Source organism: Drosophila sulfurigaster, chromosome 2R (assembly GCF_023558435.1).
Source record: "Drosophila sulfurigaster albostrigata strain 15112-1811.04 chromosome 2R, ASM2355843v2, whole genome shotgun sequence".
In the NCBI taxonomy this organism is placed as follows: Eukaryota; Metazoa; Arthropoda; class Insecta; order Diptera; family Drosophilidae; genus Drosophila; species Drosophila sulfurigaster.
This window is the reverse complement of record NC_084882.1, coordinates 23,110,323-23,137,808: the sequence shown is the minus strand read 5'-3', so window position 1 is coordinate 23,137,808 and position 27,486 is coordinate 23,110,323. Positions and strand designations below refer to the sequence as shown.

At 42.4% G+C, this 27,486-nt stretch overlaps 1 protein-coding gene across 4 annotated transcripts in view; it reads right to left on the bottom strand.

Annotated features, from left to right (window-relative positions):
- LOC133838395 (lachesin) overlaps positions 1-27,486 on the bottom strand; it is a 128,647-nt gene that overhangs the window by 22,777 nt on the left and 78,384 nt on the right. For all 4 annotated transcript variants that reach the window (XM_062269475.1, XM_062269472.1, XM_062269474.1 and 1 more), the window contains exons 4-5: positions 11,748-11,861; positions 4,820-5,020 (exon numbers count right to left, since the gene is read on the bottom strand). In XM_062269475.1, the coding sequence (XP_062125459.1) occupies positions 4,820-5,020; positions 11,748-11,861 (315 nt within the window). The remainder of the gene's footprint in view (positions 1-4,819; positions 5,021-11,747; positions 11,862-27,486) is intronic.

Below are 27,486 nucleotides of genomic sequence, written 5' to 3'. Positions count from 1 at the left end.
AGGGCGCTTTATTGATACACATTCGATTTACAATATAATATTCGAATATATATATTAGTTTATGGGTACGAGAGTGAATGCCACTACTCTGTCCAAAACAAATAGGAATTCAAAGGAAAGCGGAGAGAAAGAGACAAGAACGAAACGATGTAGCGATGAAGCGTATTTGCATTTGAAAGAAAATTACAATTGATCATTGAGGGAGCACAAACAACACAACACGAGCGAATAACAAATATACATATACACATAAATAAATATGCATCCTTATCTATATCAATGTGTGAGCATTTACATACACATATATATGTATATGTATTGAACTAGGAATGGAATGATATGGTTGCAAAATCTGCATTCGACTATAATAAATCATGGGACTGTGTGGCTCGCAGCCAAAACTAAACCAAAAAGACATCGCAGTCTGTGAGAACTCATACAATGAAGTTGTCTATTTGCTCGCATGCCCAGGACCTGCCAAAGGACTCACTCTCAACGTGTGCGAATGTGCTTCAGCAGTTAGGGGACTCTCTGCCGAAATATTTTCAATAATTTCACGCTTTGGTGGGACTTTATGCCCCACAGCAGACAGAGAAAAGAGAAAAGTGAAGCAGAGGAATGATGGGGATTCAGTCGCATATTGAATTCAATAAATGCTCGAATCCTTGGTCATAACAGTATGTGTGTGTGTGTGCGGCAGTTGACGACGACTTACGAGTATATTGAGAGCAGTTGATTTTGACTTTGCTGCTTGGGTGGCATGTAATACGTGGATTGCGGCATGTAATGTCATGCAGATGACGACTAATGCGACGCCAATAGATGCTTGATCTGATCTCGGCTGGATGGCCGATGCTGGCAAATGAATGATGAATGAGCAAGATGAGGAGGGGAGTAGGGGGAAGGGATGGCTGCGGCCAGCACTCAGCAATTTTAATAAGCGAGCTCTTTCAAGGCAAACGATGCCGCAGTTGCCACAATATCCGCAGAAGCAGCAGCAACTTTTGATGCAACTTGCGGGCATTTACATGCACCCCAACTCTGTTGGCTGCTTATGTCATGTATATACTCTCCGATATATATATATGTACATACACTCATACATACGTACAAACACACTGACATATTGTACATATTGATTTTATGCCTTATTTCGCAATGTGGCTATGGATGAAACTTCAGAGTTTGGTTTGCGGCTTTTAAAGTTACGTACTTCAAACTGGACTTGGACCGAGGCGAACACATAACTTTACTTAGCGAGGGGCAGTCAGAGAGAGGCGATGCGAGGGGACTGTGTCTGGTAAGTAATTTAAATACATAGTTAGTTGGGTAAAGTTTTAGTGCGAAAACTTAAACGGCTTTGCAAGTGCTTGGAATTTTCTTGCGTTTAATTGTCGGTTCACTTGGCCAAGTATCCTGGTCCGAGCTCAGACGCACATATCCAAGCGTATCCTTGCAATTTGCCTTGCCTTGTGTGTTGGTAATTTGTCTCAAATATCCGAAGAAAGTGGCCTCACCTAACACCCGGCTACATGTCTGGCCCACTTTCAAGTCTGCCAGCCTGCCAGCCTTCCAGCTTGTTTTGGCTCCACATTTGTTTATTGCATACGAGTATTGTGGCATACACGAGATTGTGCCCCACAATTCTCAACTCTCTCTCTCTCACTCGCTCACTTCATTGTTGTTATTGTTTGTGTGCCAACTATTGTTATGCTGCTGCACATAATTAAATGCTACTCGACTGCCTACCAGATCCTATCCTTTCTCTCTTTCTCTCCTCTCTCCATTCATACATCGCTGCAGCTGCAGTTGCCTGCAATTGTTTCTGGCATATTGGCCATATAATTTACAATTTTGTGTGGCTTTCTATTCAGCCAGGCAGCTAGCATAATAATTATGGTTTCCAATTGAATACATATGTTAAGGTTTCGCACTAATATTTCTGCAACTCGAGTAGAATGAGAATGGCTATGAATTGATGATTCCCAGCTTATTAAGCTCCATTGTGCGACAGGTTAATGCCCGTGTTGAGTGCTTTAATCATTACCGTTGCTGTCGTTGTTATCATCGACATGCGCTAGTCACTGACAATAAAAATGACGAAATGACCACAATGGCTGCCCACACGGCGGCTACGTAACTTAATGTTTTGCGGTCTGATTCCGGTTAACCGCAGCGTGTTGTGAGGGCGTAGAAGGGAAGCGTTGGCTAATGGATGTTTTTGGTTGGCAGATGTCAATGCCAAATTGGTTTATTAAACGCAATAACATCCACAAGTGAATGCGCTTTAAATACGCAAACAATCAGAAAACAAACAACAGCAGCAGCAGCAAAAATGTTGCCAGTTTTAAAGCCATGAGCACACATCCTGCAGCAAGTCCTGCAGTCAGGATATGCAGCAAAGAGTTTTGACCATTATCCACAAATTGGTCAATAAAATGGAACAATAGCTCCGACTCCCGGATAGGCGGACAGTCAACGGATTAGCCAAGGGCGCAAGTTCATTGTTTAAACAGAGAGAACGAGAGTGGCATGTGGCATGCAACATGCCTGCATCAAATGATGTTGACCGAGTAAATAAATATGTGCCAGCCAGAGCAGAGTGAAGATTGGGAGATGAGCATTAAAAGATTTGTCAACTGGACAAAGTTTTGGTTGCTCGCTGGAGGCGTTGTTTCCCAACTGGAACAGGAGATGGGAACGGAGCAGGAGCACAGAATGGGAAGCGGGGATGCCGAAATGCTGCTCCACTTGGCCGGAACGTTGGGCTAATGTCTTTGTAAGTGCGCCGCTGCCGAGGCAAGTGCAAAAGTTTGGCAAGCGCACATTATTTTTTCATCTTTAGTGTGGCCCAAACTGAAAGTAATTTACGCTCGTAAAAGCTGGCGAGCCAAAATGCCAGAGCACAGCAAACTTTATGAAATTTATATTCGAGCATGTCGAACCAAATGGACGAACGCTGCCGAAGGGGCAGGAGTTGACTTCTCAGCTCAGCTCCTTTTGCCAGACTCTCTCCCTCTTTCAGTGAGTGTGTGTGTGTGTGTGTATGGTGATAGCTTGGATTGGGGGTGCCATATAGAAGGCATCAGAAGGTTGCCGATGCTGGGTGTCTGCTGTTGAGCCTATAAAAACTTCGACAGCGCATTATTTTGCTTGTTTCTCCTTTGACAACAATGCGGAATCGGACCCCGAGACCCGCTTGGAGTTGGTGTTGAGTTTGGATGTATTTTTTTTGCGTTGCTGCCATTCTTATTTTTTTGGGGCGGCGGGGCAACAATTTACGTGCGCTGCTAAAGTTCAATAAACGAAATATTTCTGGCCATGATCATTATTTGGCAAACGGAGCGCATAATAAACACATAAAATAAACAAAACTTTTCAATAATCGACTTTTTTCTCCCATTTCAGTTTTTTTGTTGTGCCTGCTCTTCTCTGTTCTGTTCTGTTCTCTCTCTCCTCTTGGCTTTGCCAGACCAGTCTTTGTTTAATGTTTGTTTGTGGCGACGCCGCATCAGGATCAGAACCAGACTCCTGCCACTGTCCTGGTGCAGGACCAAGTTTCAATGACAAATGAAAAAAGTTGTATTCGACGATTTTATTCTTTTTTTTTGATTGTGTTGCTGCCATGACTGCTGCAAATAAATACGCAATTTTTATAGGCTAACAAACGCGCGTAATGCTTTAAAAAATGTACGCGTGCGTAAGGACATCTTAAAGGACATGACCTAAACTATTTTTCAATCATTGCTCACTCCATTCCGAGCACACACACACACACCGAGGGCAACAAGCCCAGCGATGAGAGATGAGTCGACTTCACTTTGGAGATTTTGGGAATTGTATCGCAATTTGCATTCGGCCCACACACACACCGACACAGACACTATGCTGCTGGAAAAGTCAGTAAAAGTGTTAGCAAATGCAGAGGAGAACGTGAGCCAGAGAGAGGGGGGAGAAGCGCATGCACAGAGGCCCGCTAGCCAAGTGTATGCAAATAAAAAGGCAACATTGTAATTGGGGGAAATATATGCAAATTATTCATCATTGCTGATTAGAAGACGCACCACCAAAAGCGATGACAAGCTGGGGAAGCCAAAAAGGGAAGACGCCAAGAGGAAGCCAGCCAGGAGAGAGCCAAAAGCAAAAGCTGACTAAAGAAAGAGAGAGAGAGTAGGAGAGGGAGCTAACAACTGGGAACCGAGCGAAACGCACGCTTGTTAGGCACAATGCGTTGTCGACAGGAAGTAGTTAAGGACCCGAGAGGCAATCGAGAGGAAGGGGCAATTTGCATCCGACCGACCGACAGACCGAGCGACCGCTTGAAAACTGGAGTATCTGCCGCAAATGCAGCGTGGCACGAAGGAAACTTGTGGGGACGGGGGAAGGAGCTAAAATGGCAGATTAGTTTTGATTTTTCCGTTGGTCGTTGGAAAATTCACCCTATTGAATCTGTGGTCATAAAGCCGCCAAATTGCAGCGCATCTACTTTGCATATTTGAGTGGCCCGAGCGCATAATACGCCAAGGATCTAAGGATATGTTAATTTGAGCCACACACATACACACACACACACACACTCGATGTGGAGGTGTCCAAATGATGTGCGCCCACTCCGACAATGGACCCAAGTGATTTGTGAAAGCCGCATAAATTTACACATAATAAAAATCCGTTCCCAATCCCATTCTTGCCACCATCCTTCCTCCTCTCCTTCCAAACCCTGACTTATGTGTGACGATGCCTCAAACTTTGCATAACAAAAAGAGGGCATATAAAAAATAGGCTGCCTATTGAGACGATGTCAAAACCCTGTACTTACCCAGTATCTCGACGGTATGTGTAATTTCGCGAGGTTCCATAGTGGCAATTTGGCAAATATAATCGCCGGCATCCTGTGGCACAGCGTCACGTATCTGCAGATTGAAGCCGCTCACCAGACGCACACGCGGATCGGGTGTCACCTTGACGGAGCCGGCGGTAAGGATGGCGATGCCACGTTTCCAGGCAACCACATAAGGTTCTGTGAAATACAAAATACAAAAAAATGAGTTGAAGAATACACACTCATGAGTTATAATCTTATCATCGGGACTGATGCAACTTAATTGGTAAACGCGACAAGGCAATCACTTAAATTACGATGAAAAGATTGAATCAAACGCACACACACACATAAATACACACATCGCGGAATACATGTGTACGCAAATTGAAAAGTCAGAATTCAAATGACTCAATTACAAGGCATTTCAAAAGATCTAAAAGGCTAGAAATTCAATTTGCCATGGACTCGCGCATACAACATCAACTCCACACAACCACACACAGAAAGGTGGTGGGAAGGGAGGAAGGGGGGAGGGTGGCGAAATGGGCGACAGATACTCAGTAACACCCACTTGATATCCGCTAATGTGCGGCATTTGCAATCATATGCTAGGCACTCGATATGAGAACAGGAAAGCGCATGGAAATGGTAATGGGTAAGGAACAGGAAGGGCAAGCCAAAAGGGGAGCGAAATGCGGGGGGAGGGGAACGTAGAGAGACGCTTTCAACAGGCAGCCAGCAACACACACACTCGATGGCGCATTCATCGAACTCATTAATTGTGATTCCTTTTCAATTTATGTTCGTGTTGTCTGTGTGTGCGCTGTGTGTGTGTGTGTGTGTGTTGTTGGTGTTGTTCGTTGTTCGCTGTTCGGTTGCCTGTAAATAGCTGTGGCAGCAAGCACGTGCTATTGCAATATGCCAAGCCATGCTTGGCTCTCGTGTTCTGTGCGTCGAGGCCCTTGTACGCATATTAAAATTGAAATTGAAGTTGCCGGATTTGCTACTAATGATGTATGACTTCCGCGAGCGACGCTCATTAAAAATTAAAACAACATTTTCGACGCTCCACGGATTGGCAACTCGTATGAGTATTTCGGCAGAAAAGCCCCTCAGTGCAGCTTCTGCTATATAGCTCATTACTGACGCTCTGCTCTGCGTCGTAAATGAGGCACATAGAGAAAAAAGAAGCGCAGAGAAGAGAACGACGAGGGAAATCAATTGATTTCAAAAGAAACACACAGACTCAACAGCTGCTTTCATATGTGTTAGTGTTCACGCAGCTTAGAACATTTGCAGACAAACAGACAGACAGACAAACAGTCAGAGAAACACACAGCGTGTGTGTGTGTGTCTGTGTGGCTTGGTGGTAATAAAATGCTTATGAAGTCATTTACATGCGCATTCAAAAAAGCGTATTTATTTGCAATGAGTTCAACAACATCAACAAGCCGAGCAAGTTACAAACCAAGCAACCATGCAGGCAGGCAGACAGGACGAAAGGAAGGCAGCCAGGACGCCTTCCGGGATGGAGAGACGAACAGACCGACACAGGAGGCAAGGCAAGTGTGTTGTGCAACACTCAGACTCAAACATTCGCATTCACATTCAACACTCACACTCGCACACTCACACACTTTTGCAGTCACATTCACGCGAGCAAATAAATAAACTAGCGCCACCTGCTGTCGTTAGCGTGCACTATGAACATGGAACTTGGAACTGAAACTGAAACTGAAGCCTCCTCTCCGTCCCTGTGCCCGTTTACAAAGCAAAACTGCCTTTAGAGCGGAAAACATAATTCGTGGTAGATGCTTGCGAAAGGAGCAAGAGCAAGACCAAGAGCAGGAGAAGCAAAGGATCGTCGACGTCGTCGTGTGCGCTGGAGGTTTGTATAGTTTGGCTTCTTTTGGTCTGTCAGTTGCTTTAAGGCAGCCAGACAATACCAACCGAACATTTGCGACTCATTGTTAAGTCATTCGAGTAAGGCGTATACTTAATATGGCTTGTGTGACGCTAAAGCAACACACTAAAAAAAAAATAATAATAATGTCATAATACTTTCTAACGCTATTATATTGCGATTTCTTTGCAATATTATGTGTCACAAATAGTTAAACTCCATGCGATAACAAATTTCGTTATTATTTACAGTAAAGGTAAGGCATTTGACATTTGAAAGAAATATTCGATTGCTGAATTATGAATATTTGATTTTAAGTTGCAAAATTTAAGTACAAATATTTGGTAGGTAATTATGGAATTCAATCAAATTATTTGCAGCTACATTTGAATATTTCAGTTACTGCTTAAATAGATAATATTTTAATCTTTTGACTACATCACAGTGAACTCAATAAGCTTTTCGCTTGGGGGAAACAAAAAAGCGTTGAAGTTATCTGTTAAAAGTCAGTTGCAGCATTCACACACAGCTTAGATATGAAGATAATATGCTTAGACAAAACCACAAGGTGATGTTTGGTTATGAATGGAAAGCTAACCAGGAAATAACTATGGAGCTGAGAATGTCTGAGTATTAGATTAGAGCTCTTCTCTGCTGTTCTTCTCTCCTGCTGCTTCTGGTCCGGAGACCAACAAAAAATATGGATAGCGTGTCTGGTCTTGTTGGGTTTGCAATGAGCTTTAAAGTGTGGTCAGTCAGTTGCACAAAACACGCAACGCACAAATAATGCACAAGCTCATATAAATTGTCTGTGAGTGTGTGTGTATGAGAGTGTAAGTGTGTGTGTGTGTGTGTGTGTGGTGGCAGTAACTAAATAAATTGTTAACTAAAATAACAACAATCTAACGAAAACAAGCAAAACACAAAACGCCTCAATTTCCGGTTTAAGTGTTCTAAACTAAATAGAAATACACACACACACATCCGAATGCAGGCAGACAGACACATGCATTCACACATATTACATGCATAGATTCCGCTGTGAAGCAACTCAGGACAGGATGAGGCTATCCGTTAAGGCGGAAACACAGTAAAAGCATTTCGGTTTTTGTATGTCAGGCTCACAACACTCACATAAACTCGGCCTGCCAGAGAGAACGCTCTGCAGATCTGGACAAATTGCTGGCCATGCCTAGCCGCATGTTGGCCTGAACGTTTGTTTAGAGGCAGAACTAAATTTTAGTTTTCTACACTTTGCACACTAACACGAACAACACACACACACATAGAGAGAGAAACATGGACGACACGGAGAGAGACAGAGAGAGACTATTCAAATATGGCCAACATTCGCTTTGTTGTCGAGCTCTGTTTGTTTGCCCTGGCCACACGGTGCGTATGCGCAATTTGGCCGTTGAGCCAGACGTAGTAGTAGTGAAGCAAGCATGGCAAGCAAGTAAAGCAGCTATTCTTGCAACAAGAGCAGCCAACCGACATGTTGTTTGTCTGAGCGCAATTTATTGCATGTCGGAAAGGCCAATATTATAAGATGATGACCCCCCGAAGATAAACGATGTTGCGGCTAAGCTGCCGCATGTACACACACTACCACACTCACAGACACACACACACACACAGTGTAAGGGGAGCTTAGCCCAAGGACCCTCAATATGGCATTATTCTGCAACTTCTTGCACAACTTTTTGCGTGTGTATGTTTGTGTTAAGTGTTGTGCGCGTACGTAAAAAAAGCGAAATTAGAACTGTAAATGGCATTAATATTGAAACTTTGTTGCCCTGCCACATTCTCGACTCCTGGTGCTGTCCTATGTTGCCTCCCTTGCCTCGTTTGCTTGCCTGGCTGTTTGCACAACTTCAACTTTTGCGGCACGATTCCATTTCCGCTTCTCGGTAATAGTTTCAAGCGCTGGCGCTCCATCAAAGCGTAATGAGCGTTTTCTGTAGCCGCAGTGACCGAGGTTTTTGTGCCTTTTTGCATTTTATTGCATTCGAGTTTGCCAGTTGTACTTTGTTTGTTTTCTTTTTTTTTCATGCAGACCGAACCCACAGCAGGAGCACAAAAGTAAGGAAACAATGCATGCCGCACTCAGGCATTAACAGCTATAGGTCTTATGCCTGCTGACAAGTTAAGCACCGGCCTTGGATACAAACAGAAACAACAAAAAAACAGTGAATAAAACAAAACATAGAACTGCAACAACAATTAATTATTTGATTGAACAAACCACAAACATTTCTGAAGGGATAACGTGGTTTTACTGCAGACAAGCTGATAAAAGCATTCATTCATTATTAAATTCCCTTATTACTTACTTAACTTTTGGTAATGAAATTAGAGATTACTTCCTTTTGCAACATTCCGCATTTCAAATTGAATATAAATTGTCAAAGGGCACAACACATAAGGCAACACATCCTTGAGATGTCGGAGCCACACACATACACACAGACCAAGCACTTTTCATTCGTTTGATACATTTGATGAGTTCGCAAATATTCAAATATGCCTACGGAATGGAGTTTTAATAAAACGAAGTACATACGAGTACAAGTTGATTATAAGCCTTTGAGTGTATATAATTTTAAATATATAATTCATGGAAAAAATGATACAAACACAAACACTTGCAGGATGGAGCGTCGCCAATGATGCCCTTTCCATTTTTAATATAATAAATATTTTTTTGACTTATTCAATTCACTACAACAAAAACAAATGCCTGAAGTTATTTAAATTTTTTGATTCTGCGAAACAAGTTCCTTTGAATTTATGCCAATTACATTTTGAATTTATTTTTTACATAAATCTATTTGCAGTTTGAGTATAGGGTATGAGTTGTGCGAGCTTCTGCGGTGCTAGAAAGTGACGACGTCCTTGTGTGTGTTTGTCTAAGCGGAATTACTTTTGCGTTGCATAGCCCCAGGCGCAAGTGCCGACTAGCATACAAACAAAGGCGACAAGGCAGAAGAGCTATTCGCCAACAGAGGGCGCCAGGCGAGGACAAGGCAAAGGGACAAGGCGAGAGGAGATCGCCGAGGCATGGCATCGCTATGCACATGTGGGAAAAAATTCAAATAACATGATAAAATGATAATGACGAAATGCTTCAATGTTTATTTAAAAAACTTGCACTCATCCTCCTCTTTCGCTGTTTCGCTGTCGTTGTCGTTGTCGTTCTCGTTTTCACTGTTTCTCTTTCATTTATTCAGTCGCAGTTCGTCTCTCTATTTCTTGTGTGTGTGAGGGTTGCTCTTATCATTTTTTTTTTCTCTTCAAAGACATAAGATTACTTTTGAAAAGTGCGAAGCACCGCAATAAGTATTTAAAGGAATTTTCATATAATATGCAAATAAGCACTTGCGCACACGCTCGCACATACAATCACACACGCCACTTGAAGAGCAACAGAGAGGGAGAGTGTGAAGATGGGAAACTCATCCTTTTGACTCATTTTCATATGATTTTCTTTCGAATTTTATGGGTTTTCGTCATAAAATGAAATGAAAATGGGCATAAATTTTGTGTGTTGCAACGTTCGGCTGGCTCATCATCACTCAAACAGTGCTCGTCGAGAGTGTGTGAAGAGTGCTGTGAAGCCATTCGCTGCCTTTGTTTAGTGTGGTTTTAAAAATTCTATCAATTACATTTTTAACTTTATAGCTGGCTCATAAAAACGACCTGCAGCTGCTGCTGTCTAAACATCTTTTTCCGAAGTCCCATAAAGCACGCCTTATGAACACAGCAAAGACAGCAACGATGAGGCTTAATTTTAATTATTGCATTTAAGACTCGAGCAGAGGAGACAAAAACAAAACAAAGTAAAGAAAAAAAGAAAGGAAGAATGACTCTAATTAAACTGTCGTATGCGACGGTTTTTATTAGCATAAAATGGCATTAACCTGCACAGACTTCAGAATCAGAGCGAAGTATCTACAATTTTGCTTACTTCATATCGTATATAAGTATTTTTTTTTCTTTTTGTTTCACTTGTCTTTGCTGTTTCTTTTTCATTGCCATTTCCAGAGATTTTGCGGTCTTCTTTCATTTCTTCCTTTTTTTTTACTTTCTTCAGTTTCAGCTTCAGCTTGAGCTTCGTTTTTATTATTACCCAAATGCCTGGGGCTATAATTTCGTTGCAAAAATGTTCTACGAGTATGTATCGTCTTCGTCCTGTTTCTTATTCTTTGGGGCAATGAAGTGCATGAGATATGCCAAGGAAATTCCATGTTCTTTGTTCTGCATGCTGCTTCTAATAAACGGATGATGTGACCACAACCACTTACAAGTTTATATTTATACACACACACACACTCTGATGTCGCATGTACATATATATATATATGTATCTTGCAGATATACATATGTAAAACTTGCAGATACTTTTACATGCAGTGTTTGGGTCAGAGGTTTTATGTAGCATTTTGTATGGCATAAAAAGCAACTTGACCAAGATGTCCGAGACGACCAATTCCGTTGTCCTTATATTGTACGCGGAGCGCTGTTGCTTACGCTAAATCCTTGTTATGTACAAATAATCTCGCACACACGACCGCATTTAAATTGAAAAACGTACATGCCACATGCCACCAACATTTGAGTGAGAGTGAGTGAGAGGGCAAGAAAAAAACAAAGAATACGGGACGAAAGAAACAAAAAACTCCATTTCGTTTGACCATATCTTGGACACATGAGTGTAATATGCCTGTCAACTGCTCAACCCATGGGCATTGGCATTTGTGGTGGACACGGACATGGAGATGGATTTGGACGTGAGTATGTGGGTGTGTGTGTGTGTGTGAGTGTGTGGTTCGGCTAGATCCTGGATTAATGTATAGTTGCGGTCAGTTGGCCGACATCACATGGTGTAGGGTTAATTATACATATGCATGAGTATGCTCTGACCGCAAAATGTGAATGCCAACTGAGTTATAAGGCATAACAACCCACAAACATATATAAATATCATGTGCAACTTATATATTCTCGTATTCCACTCACCCGTATTGGCCACTTCACAGGGCAGCACTATTATGTCTCCGGCAATGAATTTGAATGTCTCCGAACGTGATATGAACATCGGCTCGTGCTTGGTCATAAGACCCTGGGCGGAGGCTGTAAGTTAAGGTTAAAGAAATGAAATGTAAATATTAAATATGAAATTCCTTCTCGGTTTAAAATATCAACTAAATTACTCAAAATATTATTACTACACACACACTCATCCACACGTCACGCACTTCAGTTTTATGGCCATCAGCATAAACCATCATCATCATCGTCATCATCACGATGAAAGTGTGTGTATGGCTAATTGGTTTAGGGCATTTGAGAAAATTTGTCAAATGTTGCAAAGTTCATAAAGTGCATTTTATTATGCCCAGCTAATGAAAGTTGTCAAATTTGCGTTTTGGACAGACAGCTCAGACAAGATAACAGAATCCAATGTGTGTGATACGCTGCTGCCCTAACATTGTGATGTCCTCTCAATGTTCTACGTATATCCTTGTCCTTAGGCAAACCAAGTAGCCAAGGAGCGATTACTCAGAAATAATTTAGTGCATTGGCTGTTGATTTGCCAATCAATTTTAAATGTCAATTTGCATAATGCATGAGTGGAAGTGTGTCCATGTGAGCATATGTGTTTGTGTGTGTGTGTATTTTCATTTAAAATGCCTCTGCTCCAAAAACAGTGAGTAAAAGTGTTAAAATGCACTTAAATATTAATACTTTTTGGATCGATGTTTGAGTCTCTGATTGGGGGGATTTTATTCGCCTTAATTCAATTGTGCAGGTTTATTTAAGCACTTAAATTATATTCCGCTTGATATGATTTTATCGTAATTCACAGTTTGTGTTTCATTTTGATTTTTCGACTTTTGCAATTAAGCGTATTATTATTAGCAAATCAGCTTTGAAATGTCTGACTTGCATCATCATTTGTAGCACTTTCTGCTCAAGTCCAGCAAATACAATAGCGGAAACGAACATATCCGGTTACAGGCATTGCGACAGCAGTTGAGGTTTGGGGCCAGGCCCAAAGTAATCGATTGCTTTTCGTATGACACTGCAAAAGGAGCGGACGAGACTGTGCGCACTTCCGCACGCAAACAACAACAGCAACAGAACATCGACACAAGAAAAAAAAGCCATCAGGGAGGTCCTCGAACATCAGCAAAAGCGGCAACAACAAAGTGCGTATAAATAAAATGCCAAGCTTTGCCTGCTGGCCAGGAGCAACAGCAACAGCAGCAGCAACAATGGCAACAACAATGGCCGAGCAGTGATGGCAAACAATTTAATACGTTTAAGCGAATGTGTCAACAGGCCAAGCTGGCTTGAGCCCTGGGCCAAGAGCAAAGAGCAGAGTGAGAGAGCGAGAGCCAGAGACAGAGTGGAGCAAACGATTCGATGGCTTGGCAAACGACGAATGTCCAAGCACTTTTGACACTAGCACAAGACGTGGACTTCGAGCTGCTGCTGCTGCCGCTGAGAGTGAGCCTGATGGCTGGAGCTGGAATTGATTCGATTACGCTGCGGGCACAATAATGAAGTGTCAAATGTTGTATTTATCTGCTGCGAAAACATTCGTGAAGAGTGAATAGTGAAAAAAGGCAAAGAACGAGGAGGAGGAGACGGAGGGAAAGAGAACGAAAAGGAAAGTACGAGTAGGAACACAAGTAGGTAAGCAAAAGTCGCCAGGGCTCACTTGAGGCCCATGACATGACTTGGCTCTCGACCCTCAATGCCATGTTTCCGGCATTTTATTTGATTTCGCAAGCCTGTGCTTCTGATTCGGATTCTGATTCTTTTCCCGTGCGCTCCTTCCTCCCCCAAAAGTCGCCTATTTGTGTTTTGTTTTCCCCTGTTTTTTCTGCCCCCATCTTGCCATCGACTTCGTATACAGCACGGCAGTAAATATAATTTCTTTTGTATCTGCTGCGCCTCAGTGCGGCTGTCAGTTGTTGTCCTTGCTCGTTGCTTGTGACAATATTTTCGCAAGGATAAAGGCGTTGGCAGCACGTGCCTGTGCCTGTGCCTGGCTCCTGAGTCTGATTCTGATTCTGCCTGCTGAACTGTTGTGCCCCTGACTCTAGCGCTGCGCTTCTTCGTCTGTCAATCGAATCCTTGATGCGGATAATAACGAAATAATGTCAGCTAAAGAAACTTATTTCTGATGGCGTCTTTTGCTTTTGATGTTGGCCTTAGAAGGGTTTCCGGCCAAAGCATCTTCCTCTCTCCACTCTACTCTGCTTCTGCTTCTGTTTCTGTTTCGCCCTCTCTGCAACACTCGACTGCTAATAACCCAAATGACTTTCTGTCACTTGGGTCCTGGATACATGCCGACGACAAAAATGAAGCACAAGTGGGAGACAGACGCCAAGCCGCCAGACGACAGCCGCCTGCCACATCAGAGACTCACTAATTGGACTTCCGTGCATATGTCTCCAGCAGATGGTTATATTTATTATCCTGTTAGATTCTGATCATCTCAGCATATTCTGTTGTTACCCAAATCGCTGTTCGGCTTGTCGAAGAACTTTTTAGGGCGTTTGCTTCTTTAATTATTTTGCCAACTATAATGAAGCATGCAAACTTTTTCTAGGCTGATTAATTACTTCATGTGTTGAAAGTTTTCATTTTTCAATTTCATATTTGACTCCCCCAAAAGTCGAAGCAGAAACTTTGTGTTTTAAATCTTAATAAATCATAATGAAGATTTTCTATGTGAGTAAATTAATTCTAGAGTGCTTTTATAATGACTTAAATTGTTATTGAAAAATGGAACTGAATTAAGTTGTAGATTAAATTGAAATTGAAATGGTAATTTGAACAGGTCTGCTGAAGTCATCATTTGACTTTGGACATTTACACTTGTTTTTTCTTTGAAATTCATTTTAATACACATCTCTGTCCATCTATGCATCGACTGGATAAATCTAAAACACAAAACTCGATATTCAAAGTTGGGCGAACAGTTTCTCAGTTTTTCATGCCACGTGTACGAATTCGTAGTTTATTTTACATTTTTGGAATTGAACTCGATTTTATGCTTTTTCCAAATGTGCGTATGCGTGTGTGCGTGTGTGTGTTTGTGTGTGAGTATATGAATTGACTATTCAATTTTAATTTTCAAGTTGAGTGCATTGGCCAGGAGTTGGAGCTTGGACTGTGACTGTGACCGGACCTAGTCGAGTTTTTTGTTTTTTGCGGTTTGATATTCAAAGTTTTTCCATTAAAGTTATTCACAGAGAATAAGAAAACTTTTGGCACACTCGCACACACAGACACACACTAACACACAGATACAATATTCTCATACAATTGCAAATATTCAATTTGAGTAGGAAATTATCAAACAAGTTTTTTTTGTATTTTTATGTGCACCTCAGCAGTTATTTGGTTTGCTTTGCGCGCTGACCTTCATGAAATTGAAATAGCACGTGGTTGCAATGCCCCGCCCCGCCCCGCCTCCACCTCCGTCACCGCGTCGCGTTTGCAAAGTGAAAAGTGCGGGCACGGGGAAATTGAAACATTTTTAAGCACGCAAAGTACATAAAATATGAAAATGCTTGCAATTGTAGTTGCAGTTGCAGTTGCCTCGTAGCAGCTGCAAGCACGACTTCACTTCTACTTCCACTCGGAGCACCTGCTGTGTGCTCCGTGTACCTGTGTGAGTTCCTCCTCAGTGTAACATGGAAAACAAGACCAAGGCTAGTATCATCATCAAGAGACTGAGTCAGAGTCGTCGAGTGAAGCAGCTGGCTGAGCATTTGCCTTTCGGCATACTTTCGCAATGGCAAAATGGGGCATAGCATGAAGAGGATTGAAAGTGTGCGTGTGTGTGTTTGTGTGTGTTGGATTCGGGTTGCGATTCTGCTTTTGGGTTTTTCAAGGAGTGTGCTGCAAGGCAGCAGCAACAGAAAAATTTCATTAAACGCCGCAGCGAGTTGAGAAACTAACTAAAAGCATGGAAAACTTTAATCCACGCACATTTGCAAAAGACGCCCGCTCCCACACTCTCTTTATCTCCCTCTCTTGGCAGTAGAATAAAAAAGGAGACGCTCGAAAGTATGCTACGAAAAAATGTGCAGCGCAAGTTTATCTCATGCCACTTGGAAAACCAACACGTAATTTCTTTTGAGTGGCCACTTACCTCGCTTTACTCTCCACTTCAACCTCTCTGTCACTCTATTTCGCTCTCTCTCGGACTCTCTCGATATCTGGCATCTTGCTCGTTGGCAACCCGTTCTTGACTAGTTGGCTTGCGCAAATGGGCAATGCCCCAGACGGCTGCATAAATCTCCCATAATTCGGGCAGTCGAAACTCGACGAAAAAGAAGAAAACTGCATCAACTATTAAAGCGGGCAGTCAGTGGAAGGCATTGGCTGGCGAACGACAGGAAAATGAGCCACCAAATGCAGCGGAATCAAGGATTACCTCCTCCTCTTCCTTCTCCTCCTGCCACACACATACGCAAACACTCTCAAACTTCCCATACACACACACACATGCACTTGTGCATGCTTTCAAACTGCTTTTCCGGCATGCCAGCAGCAAGCGAAATTGAGTGAAAGCCAAAGTTTGTTGTTGCAACTTTACGTGCAGCAGCGGACAGGAGAGGAGTGAAACGACCAGTTCACCAGTTCTTGCCACCTCAGCGCCTTGCCACCGCAAACGCCCACCAAACCGACAATGCCACGCCCACGCCCATTTCCGCCACATGCTAAAACAATCTTAAAAGTTAGCGGGAAAACAATGTGATTGCAAGTGAAATATTCATGAGGTGTACTTCAGACTTGCAACTTGGCGAGCCGTAGACAACGCCAATGCAACTGCAACAGTAACATAGCGAAAGCTGAAATAACAACAACAACAACAAATGGCAAAAACCAAAGGTGTTTGTGTGCTTACCCTTCGGTTTTTGTGGGTGGTGGAGCGAGTGGAGGAGGAAAGCTGCGCTGAGAATCGCTAATTTCAGTGCACGAGTAAAGCAACAGCATAAAGAAAAAAAAAAAAAAACGAGCGAACGCTAAATTGATAGTAAACTGAGTTGCCCTACAACTAGTTACTAGTATATGGCCGAAAGTCGAGCTCACATGTGGGTCATAAAATCTGAAGTTATGTGTGTTGAAAATAGTTGTTGGCCAGCAGCTGTCGGAAATTTGTTTGGCAGTGTAGCTGCGGTTTAACCAGCGTGTTCGCTGTTCGCAATTCGCTGTTCGTTATATTCGCTGTGTTTGCAGCGTTCGCTGCTGAAAATCAATAAAAGTTTTTGCATGGCTTTTTGAATAAATTGCACATATTTCTTGCTCTCATCATTTTATTTTTATCTCTCTTTGTACACCGTGACTAGCGTTTAACATGTTACGCATACGCACTGATGAGCAGGCAGAACAAGTGCTCGCTCCTAGCTCTCCTAACTCCCAAACTTCAGCTGTAACTAACACAAAACTGAAGCGAACAAATGGCCAGACAACACACAAATGCAATGTGTCACCTTTATGGCGACAGGAAAATGAAATCACGTTGTCCCTCACGTGACAAATGTAATGATAGATGTGTGTGTGTGTTGTACTCTATGTGTGTGTGTGTGTGCGTTTGTCCGTTTGTTGTAGGAGCCTCAGGAACAAGCACGTGCCACGCCGTAGACGCCAGTGACGACAACACGTAGCGAGATGCGCATTAAATTGTGAAAAATGGAATTTCGTCCAAATCAAAAGCGTATTACACAAGCCCAAAATAAGTGAGACGCAATGGCGCAAAGTTTCTTCTTTTTCATTTCCATTTTCATTTCGTACGTTCGTTTGTGTTGTGTTCTTCTTCTTCTGTGTGTGGGGATGGGGCTTTCTACGTGCAAAACAAATCAATGTCAATGCCGGAACGACCTCCGCATATGGCGTGCATGTATAACAATGTCGAGGAGAACGGTGTTTAACTGTCGCCAAGTGATTGACTTGGGCAGTTCAACGCACCGGGGGGCACAACCCCAGTCACAATTCGCAATTCGCCAGTCGCCAGTCAGAGAAGTCAGTGGAGTCCCAGTCCCAATCGTTATCCCATTTCCATTTCCCAGAGCCCAGCGCATGAATATCTCAAAGCATATTTATTGACTTGTCGACGCCTTTGCTTTTGCCCTGCCCTTTGACCCGACTCATAAGCTGTCAGGGCATCTTTTGCCTCATCATACAAGTGTTACACTCAGCCTGGCTACGGCATTTGACTGCCTGCTCGTGCATTAGTCAAAGGTTATGCTGGCTGACTTTAGGCGCGATATAGACGCTGATGCTGAAGCCGACGTCGTCGCGGATGCGAATGCGGATGCGGACTTTGGCGACGGCTCACGCCTTCAACATTTTTCACACTCAATTGCCTGGCAACCTTTTCACAGGATCACGCGTCACAGCGTACCGCCACCCACCGCCAATCGCATTTCCACCCACCAACACAGACCAGTTATCCTGCCAGCCTGTTAGCCTGCCAGCCAGCGAGTCAACCAGCCAACCAGCCAGTTAGCTACTTAGCGTATGTGTTGCATACAACATGACGCGCGGCAACAGCACTCGAGTGCCTGCCACCGTCGCACGTTGTTCGCCCCCCTCTCCACCCCTTTATTCTGTGTGTGGCACTGCCTCAAAGCAAGCACACTCACTCACACACGTTTGCTTGAATGTGTGTGTCAAGGACATTGGCTGAGCCTGAAGTGCTTTTAGGCAGCGATTTTAGTTTCCTTTTTCGTCAGTTGCGATGCCTTTTTCGTGCGCCTTTTGTGCAGCGACTTATGTTGAAATTGTATTTTTCTTTATTTTTTTGTTGCTCTTTGTTTTGATTGTTGTTGCCGCTTTCGGTGACATTTTTATTCACTCCATGCGAAAGTGAAGGAGCGCATGTGTGTGTGTCAGTGTGTGTGTGTGCCTGCATATCAGATTAGCGCATATATCATACATAATGGTTGCCAAATGACGGCAATGATTTCAATTTCGCGATAAAAGAAAAAAGCCCCCAACCAGCCAGAGAGGGAGTGAGCCTTGTCCTTGTCCTTGTCCTTACGATATCCAAACGAAACAAAAGCTTTAAGTCTATAATTTTTTGCGAGTTTTATTCTACCCGGAATTGAGTCATAAAAAAGAATGAAGGAATAGAACGAGTGCGAGCTCTGTCTTTACTTTGTCTGTTGTTTGGCTGAGTGCTGCATTATTAAGAGTTCATTTTTGCTACGTGCGACGGTGCGTATGAGTAATGTGCACACGTTTTACATTTGTTTCGCTGATGCTGTGGAACTTCGTTTCCTGCAAGTCAGCTGCAGAATCCGCAAACCAGAAACAGAGAAACAGAAAGCAACAAAACGATGAGTTCTCTTGCTCTCTTTTGGCCAGTGATTGACGATAATTGAGTGTCGCCAGCATACGACATCAATCATGATGTCAGAATGGACAGCAGCATGTAAATTGCCAGCGATAAAAAAGTGAAATTGAATTCGGCTAACAAAATGATGAAAATCTCACTGATAACTTATGCAGCAGTATCAAACCGAGCTTAAATAAATTCTCCAACTCTGTGCTACTATTTGCTTGCCATTTGAATATGCCAAGATATTTCCAGCAATAATTTTATTTTCAGTCTTTCTCTCTCTCTGTGTTGAGATTAAATATTTGTGCGTATCAAATGACATTTTTGAGGCAGCGTCAAATGTAATCTACACAATTTGCGCCTCTGGAGCTGGGATGGAGTGCATGCGAAATAAGGTTAAAAATAAAGCTGCAAACTAATTTGCCAAGGCAAGAGAATTTTGCAAACTTTATTTGCAAATACTCTGCAACTCTTCTCTTTGTCTCTGTCCCTCTCCCTCTCTGTCTCTATCTCTCTCTCTCTCTGTATATCTCTTTCACAGGCTGTGCAGGACTAGAGGGAATTGCAAAATAAATGTTGTAGGAGCAAAAATAAAAAAAAAATCGACAAAAATTGTTGGAAGCCGCTGCATAAATGCCGGACTTGTGGCCCACAATTTTCTGGCTCTGACTCTGGTTATACCCGCTACCAATAGAGTAGAAGAGTATTATAACTTTGTGTCTGCAGAAAATGTATGTAACAGGCGGAAGGAGGCATCTCCTACCCTACAAAGCGTATATTCTGGATGAGCCATTCTGATTCATGAAAATTTGGTTGCGACCAGAAACAAATTTTAGAAGTTTTTAAGAAATACTTTTCTATGCGGAAAACCGGTAATTACTAACGGTTACGACTAACAATCCGGTATATTTTACACTCTGTGGTTTACTGTGTGTGTAGTACTGTACAAATATACCAAATATTACATAAGGTTAGTTTTAGTATTTTGCAGTATATTTTTTCGGTATCTATTAAGAATATAACAGTACTGTTTTGCTCTTATTCAAAATGGGTTGCGAGTATCTCACAGTAGAGCACACTCGACTACAGCTTTCTTACATGTTTTCTAGCTGTTGTTGTGAGCTCACAAATGCGTGTATGCAAATATCCATGCACTTGCGAGGTAGAAAACATTGCTTGCACTTTTTACATGCAATCACAACCAAAAAAAAAGGAACTGCGAAAAAAAGGAAAAGGAACCAGCGAACAGGATAAGGGCAAGTCATGTGTGTGTGTATGTGTGTGTGACACGCGGCTGGCAACGCTTTAGTTGGCACAGTTTTCAAGCAGTGTTCAAAACATGTTTGGCTGAGGGCAAAGGCAAAGTCTAACGAATGACATGTATACAGAAACGGGGAAGAGGATGAGGGGGAGAGACAGAGGTTTCGGCCAGCAGGATTGCGTTCTGTGGCATGTTAATTAGGCAGCTTGTATGCAGATGAATACCTTTTCACACACAGAACGCCGCAACTACTCGTATTTACTTGCAACTTCGAGGCGTGTTTCATTGCATTAGTTGGGCTTGTCGAGTGAATGTGGTGTAAGTGTGTGTATGTGTGTGTGTGTGTGGCGCGTAAAGTGTGGAAAAGCTGCGAAAAAGCAGCACAAAGAGAAACAAATCCGATTACGAAAACGGAATTGTGGACAAAAAGTGTCTGTGTGAGTTTTGCATACACACACAGGAATGGAAAACAAATTCGAACAAATGCGAAACACGCAAAGGACACCGCGGCATAAGCGATACAAATATATTAATAGTAATACCTCTGTGTATGCAAGTCACTAACAATTAGAATCACTATCAGAAAAGTCTTTGTTCGATTTGCTATTCACTGTTCACTGAACTGATCGATATGCCAAAGCAAGCGAACATTTCAAAAGCTGGTAGAGTGTGTATGTGGCATGCAACTAACCACAAAGCACATAAGCAACCAGCTTGAATGTCGCTTGCTGACTTTGAGTTGAAATTAACCTTGTAATGCGACAGGGCAAACGTATGAAAACTCATCAAATTTTCCTCACTTAAGAGTTGAGTGCGAGGCAAATGGGCGGAAGTCGAAGAGGCAACATAACTACAACGACGAGTAGTCAACACAATACCGCATACAAATGCGGAAAAATAGGTATAAAAGAGAAGGATAGAAAGCGAAAGAGTGAGAGAGAAACTACACATGCGATGCTGCTGCGTAAAGTGATGAAATGAGATGCAAAGTGAGATAAGCAAACAAACAGCCTTGGTGTTAAATTTTAAGTGTTACAAGGACAACAAGCACATAGCACAACACACACACACATACACCCACACGCACACCCATCTATTCCACTAACACATTCGCATTCAGTCAATGTCTGCGACTGAGACAGCGACAGCGACACAGAGACGGAAGCCGCAAAACCCTGCGGCTGTCGCTTCGCTTCGCTCTGTTTCTGTTGCTGTTTCTCTTGATGCTTCTATGTGGCATTGCCACTATCAGAGTCTGCGTTTTGTCGCTGTATTAGTGTGAGTGTGTGGCTGCGTGTGTGTGTGTGCACATTGTAATTGTTTACTATTAAGTTAACGGCAACCACAACAGCGGCAACAATCGTCGGCGACAGCGTCGGCTGACGCAGCTGCTAATGTTGCTGAGGTCGGTTTAAATTCTCGCAGAGTCCTTGCTATGGTTACCTTTGACACTAATACCCTTATCCTCACACACACACACACACAGAATATACGACAAGAAACTCGCAGTCGAAGAAGTATCTCATTATTGTAGGCGCCCACTAAGATTCCTAAGATGCTAGAGTTTATTGGCAATTTAATTGATTTCATTTACTTGCTGTATTTGACAGCGAAAGTGCCAGAGAGGGAGAGAGAGAAAGAGAGATGGAGAGAGCAATTAAAGTGTTGGCTTGATAGTCACTTGGCTTAATTAAATGCGCGGCTTTTGTTGCATAATTAAATGGATGTCTTCAGGCTCGCTGACTGCGCTTTAAAGCGATATTTGTATTTATATTATCCGAATACGCATACGCCACGTGTGCCACGCATTAACATTTCGCCAATGGCAAACAGAGGCAGTGGCAGAGGCAGTGAATGCGGAAACCCAATAAACAACAAGCTGCAACAGCCGTTGTTTACATATTTAATTTGGCACGACACGACACACCTTGCCCGCGGCACAACCGAAAGAGCAGCAAAAAAAAGGGTCAACATTGTGATGGCCGCCTTGGCACTGATTTCTTTCTATTAAAATTTTAGCTTACGACGACATGCCTATGCGTGATGTGGCCCACACTTAAGGGCTGAAAAGAAACTGATAAAAATGTCAACACACAATTGATTCTCGCACTTTTGGACCTGAACCTCTTTCGACTTTCGACTGGACTGGACTAGGCATAGGAAAAGGCAACAAAAACTGGGACAACACTCAGCAACTTGGCATCACGTTTGTTGTTTGATTTTATTGAGCCACATTTTTTTGTTTCATCCTTCGGCAGGGTTCAGTTCTGTTTTCTGTTGTTTTTTATTTTTGGCCTGTGTTGGGCGTTGTTATTTAGACGACCCGAGCAGCAATTGTTTACAGCTTTTGGGCTTGATAGGAATTGGCTACATGCTTTGCATGAAATCACGTCGTCATCAGGCTGACATTACGAGTATGTCCATGGGATTAAAGCATCGAATTGGCACTTTCAATTTATCGCTCAAGTTGCAAAGTGTGATTTTTATTGATGCTCAAGTTTGTTTTTTAAGACCGCCCGCAACAGCAAAAGCATCGGCAGCAACATCAGAAAACGCCGCAGAGTTTTGTTTGACTCTTAGGCTTTAGCTACTTACTAATACTTTTTTATCAACTGTGTTAACTGTTAACTTTGTAGCTCCGTTGCTGTTGCTCCGTTTCGAAAATGTATGCAAATATTATGAGAGAGCAGCTGGAGCAGCTGTCGCTGTAGATGGAAATGGAAATAGAAGGCAATGGCGGAGCTGGCTGCGTCTGCAGTTTTCATTATCTCGAACCCAACTCAGTCCGGGCCTCGGCTTAAAACTTTATTTGCATAAGCTTTGAAAATAATATCAAATATTTTGCATTTAATTATCATGTTTATGCAGAGACGCAGAGAGGCAGAGCGAAGCGTTTTCTAACTTTCCACGCCCCAGCGACAATAACAGCGACGGTACTGAGAAGTGGACAACAAAAGAACAATAGCAACAACAATTGAATGAATTTCACAGCAAATAAAAGTTTCGCCTACATACGCGCGTGTGTGTGTGTGTGTATATGTAAGGGTTGCAGGTGAGCGTTGCAAGTGCTCGTTGCCAGTGGCAATGGCGTTGGCGTTGGCGTCGGCATTGGCAGTGTCAGATGGGCACGGGAGCCGCCTCCATGCCGCCAAACTTAATTGCAACGTAATACGTGCGTAAGTTTGTATATTTTTAGCGTCAATTAAGTTTCAGCTCTCAGATACTCTCTCCGCGCAACTTGCTGTTGCTTGAATCTCTGTTGTCGTGCGTGTTGTTGTTGTTGTTGTTGTTGTTATCGTTGTACCTATAGTTGTAGTTGCAGTGATTGTTGTTGTTGTTGCCGTCTGTCGTTGTCGCAAGTTTTAAAGCAGATTCTCATTACGCGATTGTAAAAGTTTTAATGCTGTTCTTTTGTAAGTTGGCCTCTCGTTTCAGCGCTTGCCCCGCCATCCTGATCCAGACATCCTCTTGCCTTGTCAGCTCATTGTTTTTTTTTGTGTTTCTGCTGTTCCCAGTTGCCAGTTGCTGTTGCTGCCAGTTGCCAGTTGCCAGCTGCCTGTTGCCAGTTGCTGTTATTGTTGCCTGATTTATGTGATAATTTCAGCTCGACTCGACTTCGACTCATATGCGTTCTGGGTTCCGGATGCGTGCAGGATATGAGCCACTTTTACAGCCATACATCGTAGTTGTTGCCGCTGCCGTTGTTGTTTATTTTGCGTGCGTCTTTTGGAGCTGCAACTTATTTTTATGTTTGCGCTACATGGCAGGAAGTAATCATCTTGATGGCTGTTAAAATTTATAGCGTATTTTGTCTCCCACCAGCGAATGCGCCCACGCACTCACCTCACTCTATCTGTCTCTGTCTCTTTCTTTTCCTTTCTGTCTCTGTAATGAACTACACGATTTTGACATTAAAGCTGACTGTGTGCCTAGCGAAGAGATGAAGGAACAATTGCTAAGCAAATTCACAGCCGCCGGTTGGCGACAAAACCAAACCAAATCGCACGTGGGCGTTGCCTCTCGGCAAAGGCGTGGCGCGTCTCTCTTCAAATCTCTGTGAGGCAGGTGTGAGAGGAATACGTATGTATGTGTGTGCCACAGACAGCTTAACACAGCCTTAATGCTGTTTAACTCAACTGTCGCTAACGCTTTTAACCTCAGGTTAAATTTTCAATTTGCTTTTACGCTCTTCACCCGTATTCCGGCTCAGACAAAACCCCAAACCGAGTTATACCAAACCGTATAAAACCAGACGACAACAGCGCTTTTATCTATTCACATGTGTGTGTGTGTACATATTTGATATATATGCATATAACATATATAGAGAAATGATTCTAGATGTGTATATGTGTGTGCATGTGTTTTACCAAATGCCTAGAGCATTAAGTGTGCCACAGCAAATTACTCGCAAGTTGCTGCTAGAAATATACTCTAGACAAGAGTTGAGTGATTCCAATAGAAGGAAAGGTATAAAAAACCCAATTCGTAGAATTTTATATTATTTTTTTTAAGTACAAAGTGGCGTATACTTGATATATTTAATGCTTCAAAATTCAACAGCAATAAAAATGTATTAACATATATAATTTACCTATTTACTTAGTCGCAACTACTTCAAATTCTCTAAAGCACGCTCAATAAAATTGAATTATACGTATTTGTTTGATTTTCGAACAAATTATTAATTAATTTGGCAAATCCAATTAGGCATATTTTAATTGTTATGTTAGCATAACATTTCGGTCAATTGAAATAATGCTTAGCAGGATATTTTCGCCTTCGGTGCGTTGCTCATGTTTTGTATCGCTTTCGCTTGGCTGCTTTGAATTGGTTGTGTGTGGAAAGTCAAGACAGAAACGTTTGTCTGAAGGCACGTAGCCTGCGTTGGAGTCATGCACTTGACTTTGGACGGCAAAAATGTAAAATTAAATTAATTCTATTCAATTTTATTAGGTTTCGCCTAAGCGACGACAATGGCCCAGGCTACAAGGACACATCCACATACACACAAACACACAGAGACATACTTTAAGCATTTGGCTTGGCCTCAAAACTCAAAACTCGGAGGAAAAGTGCTGCAAGTAAAGTTGCAAATTTCCCTTCAGTATGCGTGTGTGGGGTCCTTTATAATTCAATTTGCTGGCTGAAAGTTGTGCAAAAGTTGCCTTGCATATGGATGCCAATTAATATAGTCTAAGTGAAAGCGTATGCTTAATAAACTAAATACTAGTTTAGTTGCATAAAACTGTAGAAAACTTCATTTGAACGCCAGCGATAATAAATTGTTCGCCAAGTCGATTATTTTCACTTCCGTTTCCGCTTCAACGTATAACGATGAAATTAGTTGCTGGTGTTGTTTAGCATTTCGATAATGAAAAATCATTAGCCAATTTGTTGAAAATTCGTTTAATTAAAGCTGATAAATATTGTTAAAGCTTTTGTCGAATATTTTCTATGGCAGCACAAACCAGAGAGAAAGAGAGAGAGAGAGAGAGAGAGGCAGAGGTTGAAAATGCCGGCGGCCAGTGCTTTTCTCACACAATTTTCACACAGCAGCTTGCTTTAATGCTGTAAATGACACGAAGTCACGTGTTAGAATTTGCGACTTTGGCGCTTGTTAACGGTTGCCGCTGTTAAGTAATGCCTAAAACGTATTCGGTGTATGCTGCAAAGTGACATTTAAGTCTTGCCAGCAGAAAACATTTCATAACACCATCCATGTGGCACCTTCTGCTCCCCCCAACTCCTCCTCCAGCTACTTCTCCTCCTACTCGTTTGTCTTGTTCGCTTTGCGCTCTATCACTCGCCACATAGAAGTGTAGCTAAGTATGTGCAACAGCGGCCAATACAAAAGTCACTAAATCTCAAAAAGGAAAACCAATTACGGCCATTACCACATGTGGCAATTACAAGAAAAGCCCTTGGCCCTTGGCCCCCTCCTCGCTCCGCACTCCTCACTCCACGCAGAGCACGCGTTGGAACAGCAAAGTCTCATTAGTTGGCCGCAAAACGAATGACGAAGGACGACGGACGCGCCACTTAGAAAAGCCACAGAAGCCCAGACGAAACACCGAGACCAGAACAGACCCAAAGTAAAACTCCGCACAGTCTTCACATGCGTGGACTCAACTCCTACGCATATATATGGATATGGATGGCTGGCAATGGTAATGACGCTTAGTATTATGGCAAAGATGATGGCCAAGCAGTTTACTCAGCTCTGGTGTTGCTGCTTTAATGGACGTCAGGTAAGTTTCAGCTGCAGCTAATGGAGCGACCCTCGCTTTCACTCTCGCTCTCGCTTTGTTTTCTTGTGATGTGCTCAATCAATTTGGGGCTTTCGCTATATTTTTGAGTGCACTTTACGTATTTTCATTAAAACGCTGCGATATGCAAAGTAAATATATGAAAATATCAGATCATATACGCACACGCGGCGTATACGTAATATTTTTATAGAGCTGCCCGTTTTATGCGTGGGCAAATCATTTCGCTTCAATCGAAAAAAAATCATTTATAAAAAATATGCATATATTACAATAACAGATGGCACAATTGTGCATACCCTGTAACAACTCAAAGCGAACAAGTGGCGTATTATGCCAAAAATGATTTGAGCTGCAATCAATTTCAATTTCACCGAAAGTGAATTCGACATCTCACGTTTACTTTTTTTTTTGAGTTGAATCCGAATTTAACATTTCTTTTGTAGCAGGGTAATCGGAGTGCGAATGCTTGTGTATAGTAAAAGCAGTTTTCACTTCAGCTTTTTGCAAAAATTTCATTTAGCGAATTGTTTGCTTGCAGCCGTAAATTTACGCTAGTAAAAAATTTAGTTGCACAAGGCCATTGAACGTGCGCGGCATGTGTGCGTGTTTACAGGAACAACATGAAAAATCAACATAGGCGACATACAAATTTCATGATATTTCATAGTTTATGCACAGCCCCAGATGATCTATGTTATTCGTACACATACACAATACACAAGTGTGTGTGAGTGAGTGTGAGTGTGTGTGTTTTTGTGGCTCTCGTATTTCAGCACATGCAAAAAGCCATTAACAATAGCATGGCATGGTTTATGTACGAAAACTTGGCTGTGGACCGCCTCGACATTGTCTCAT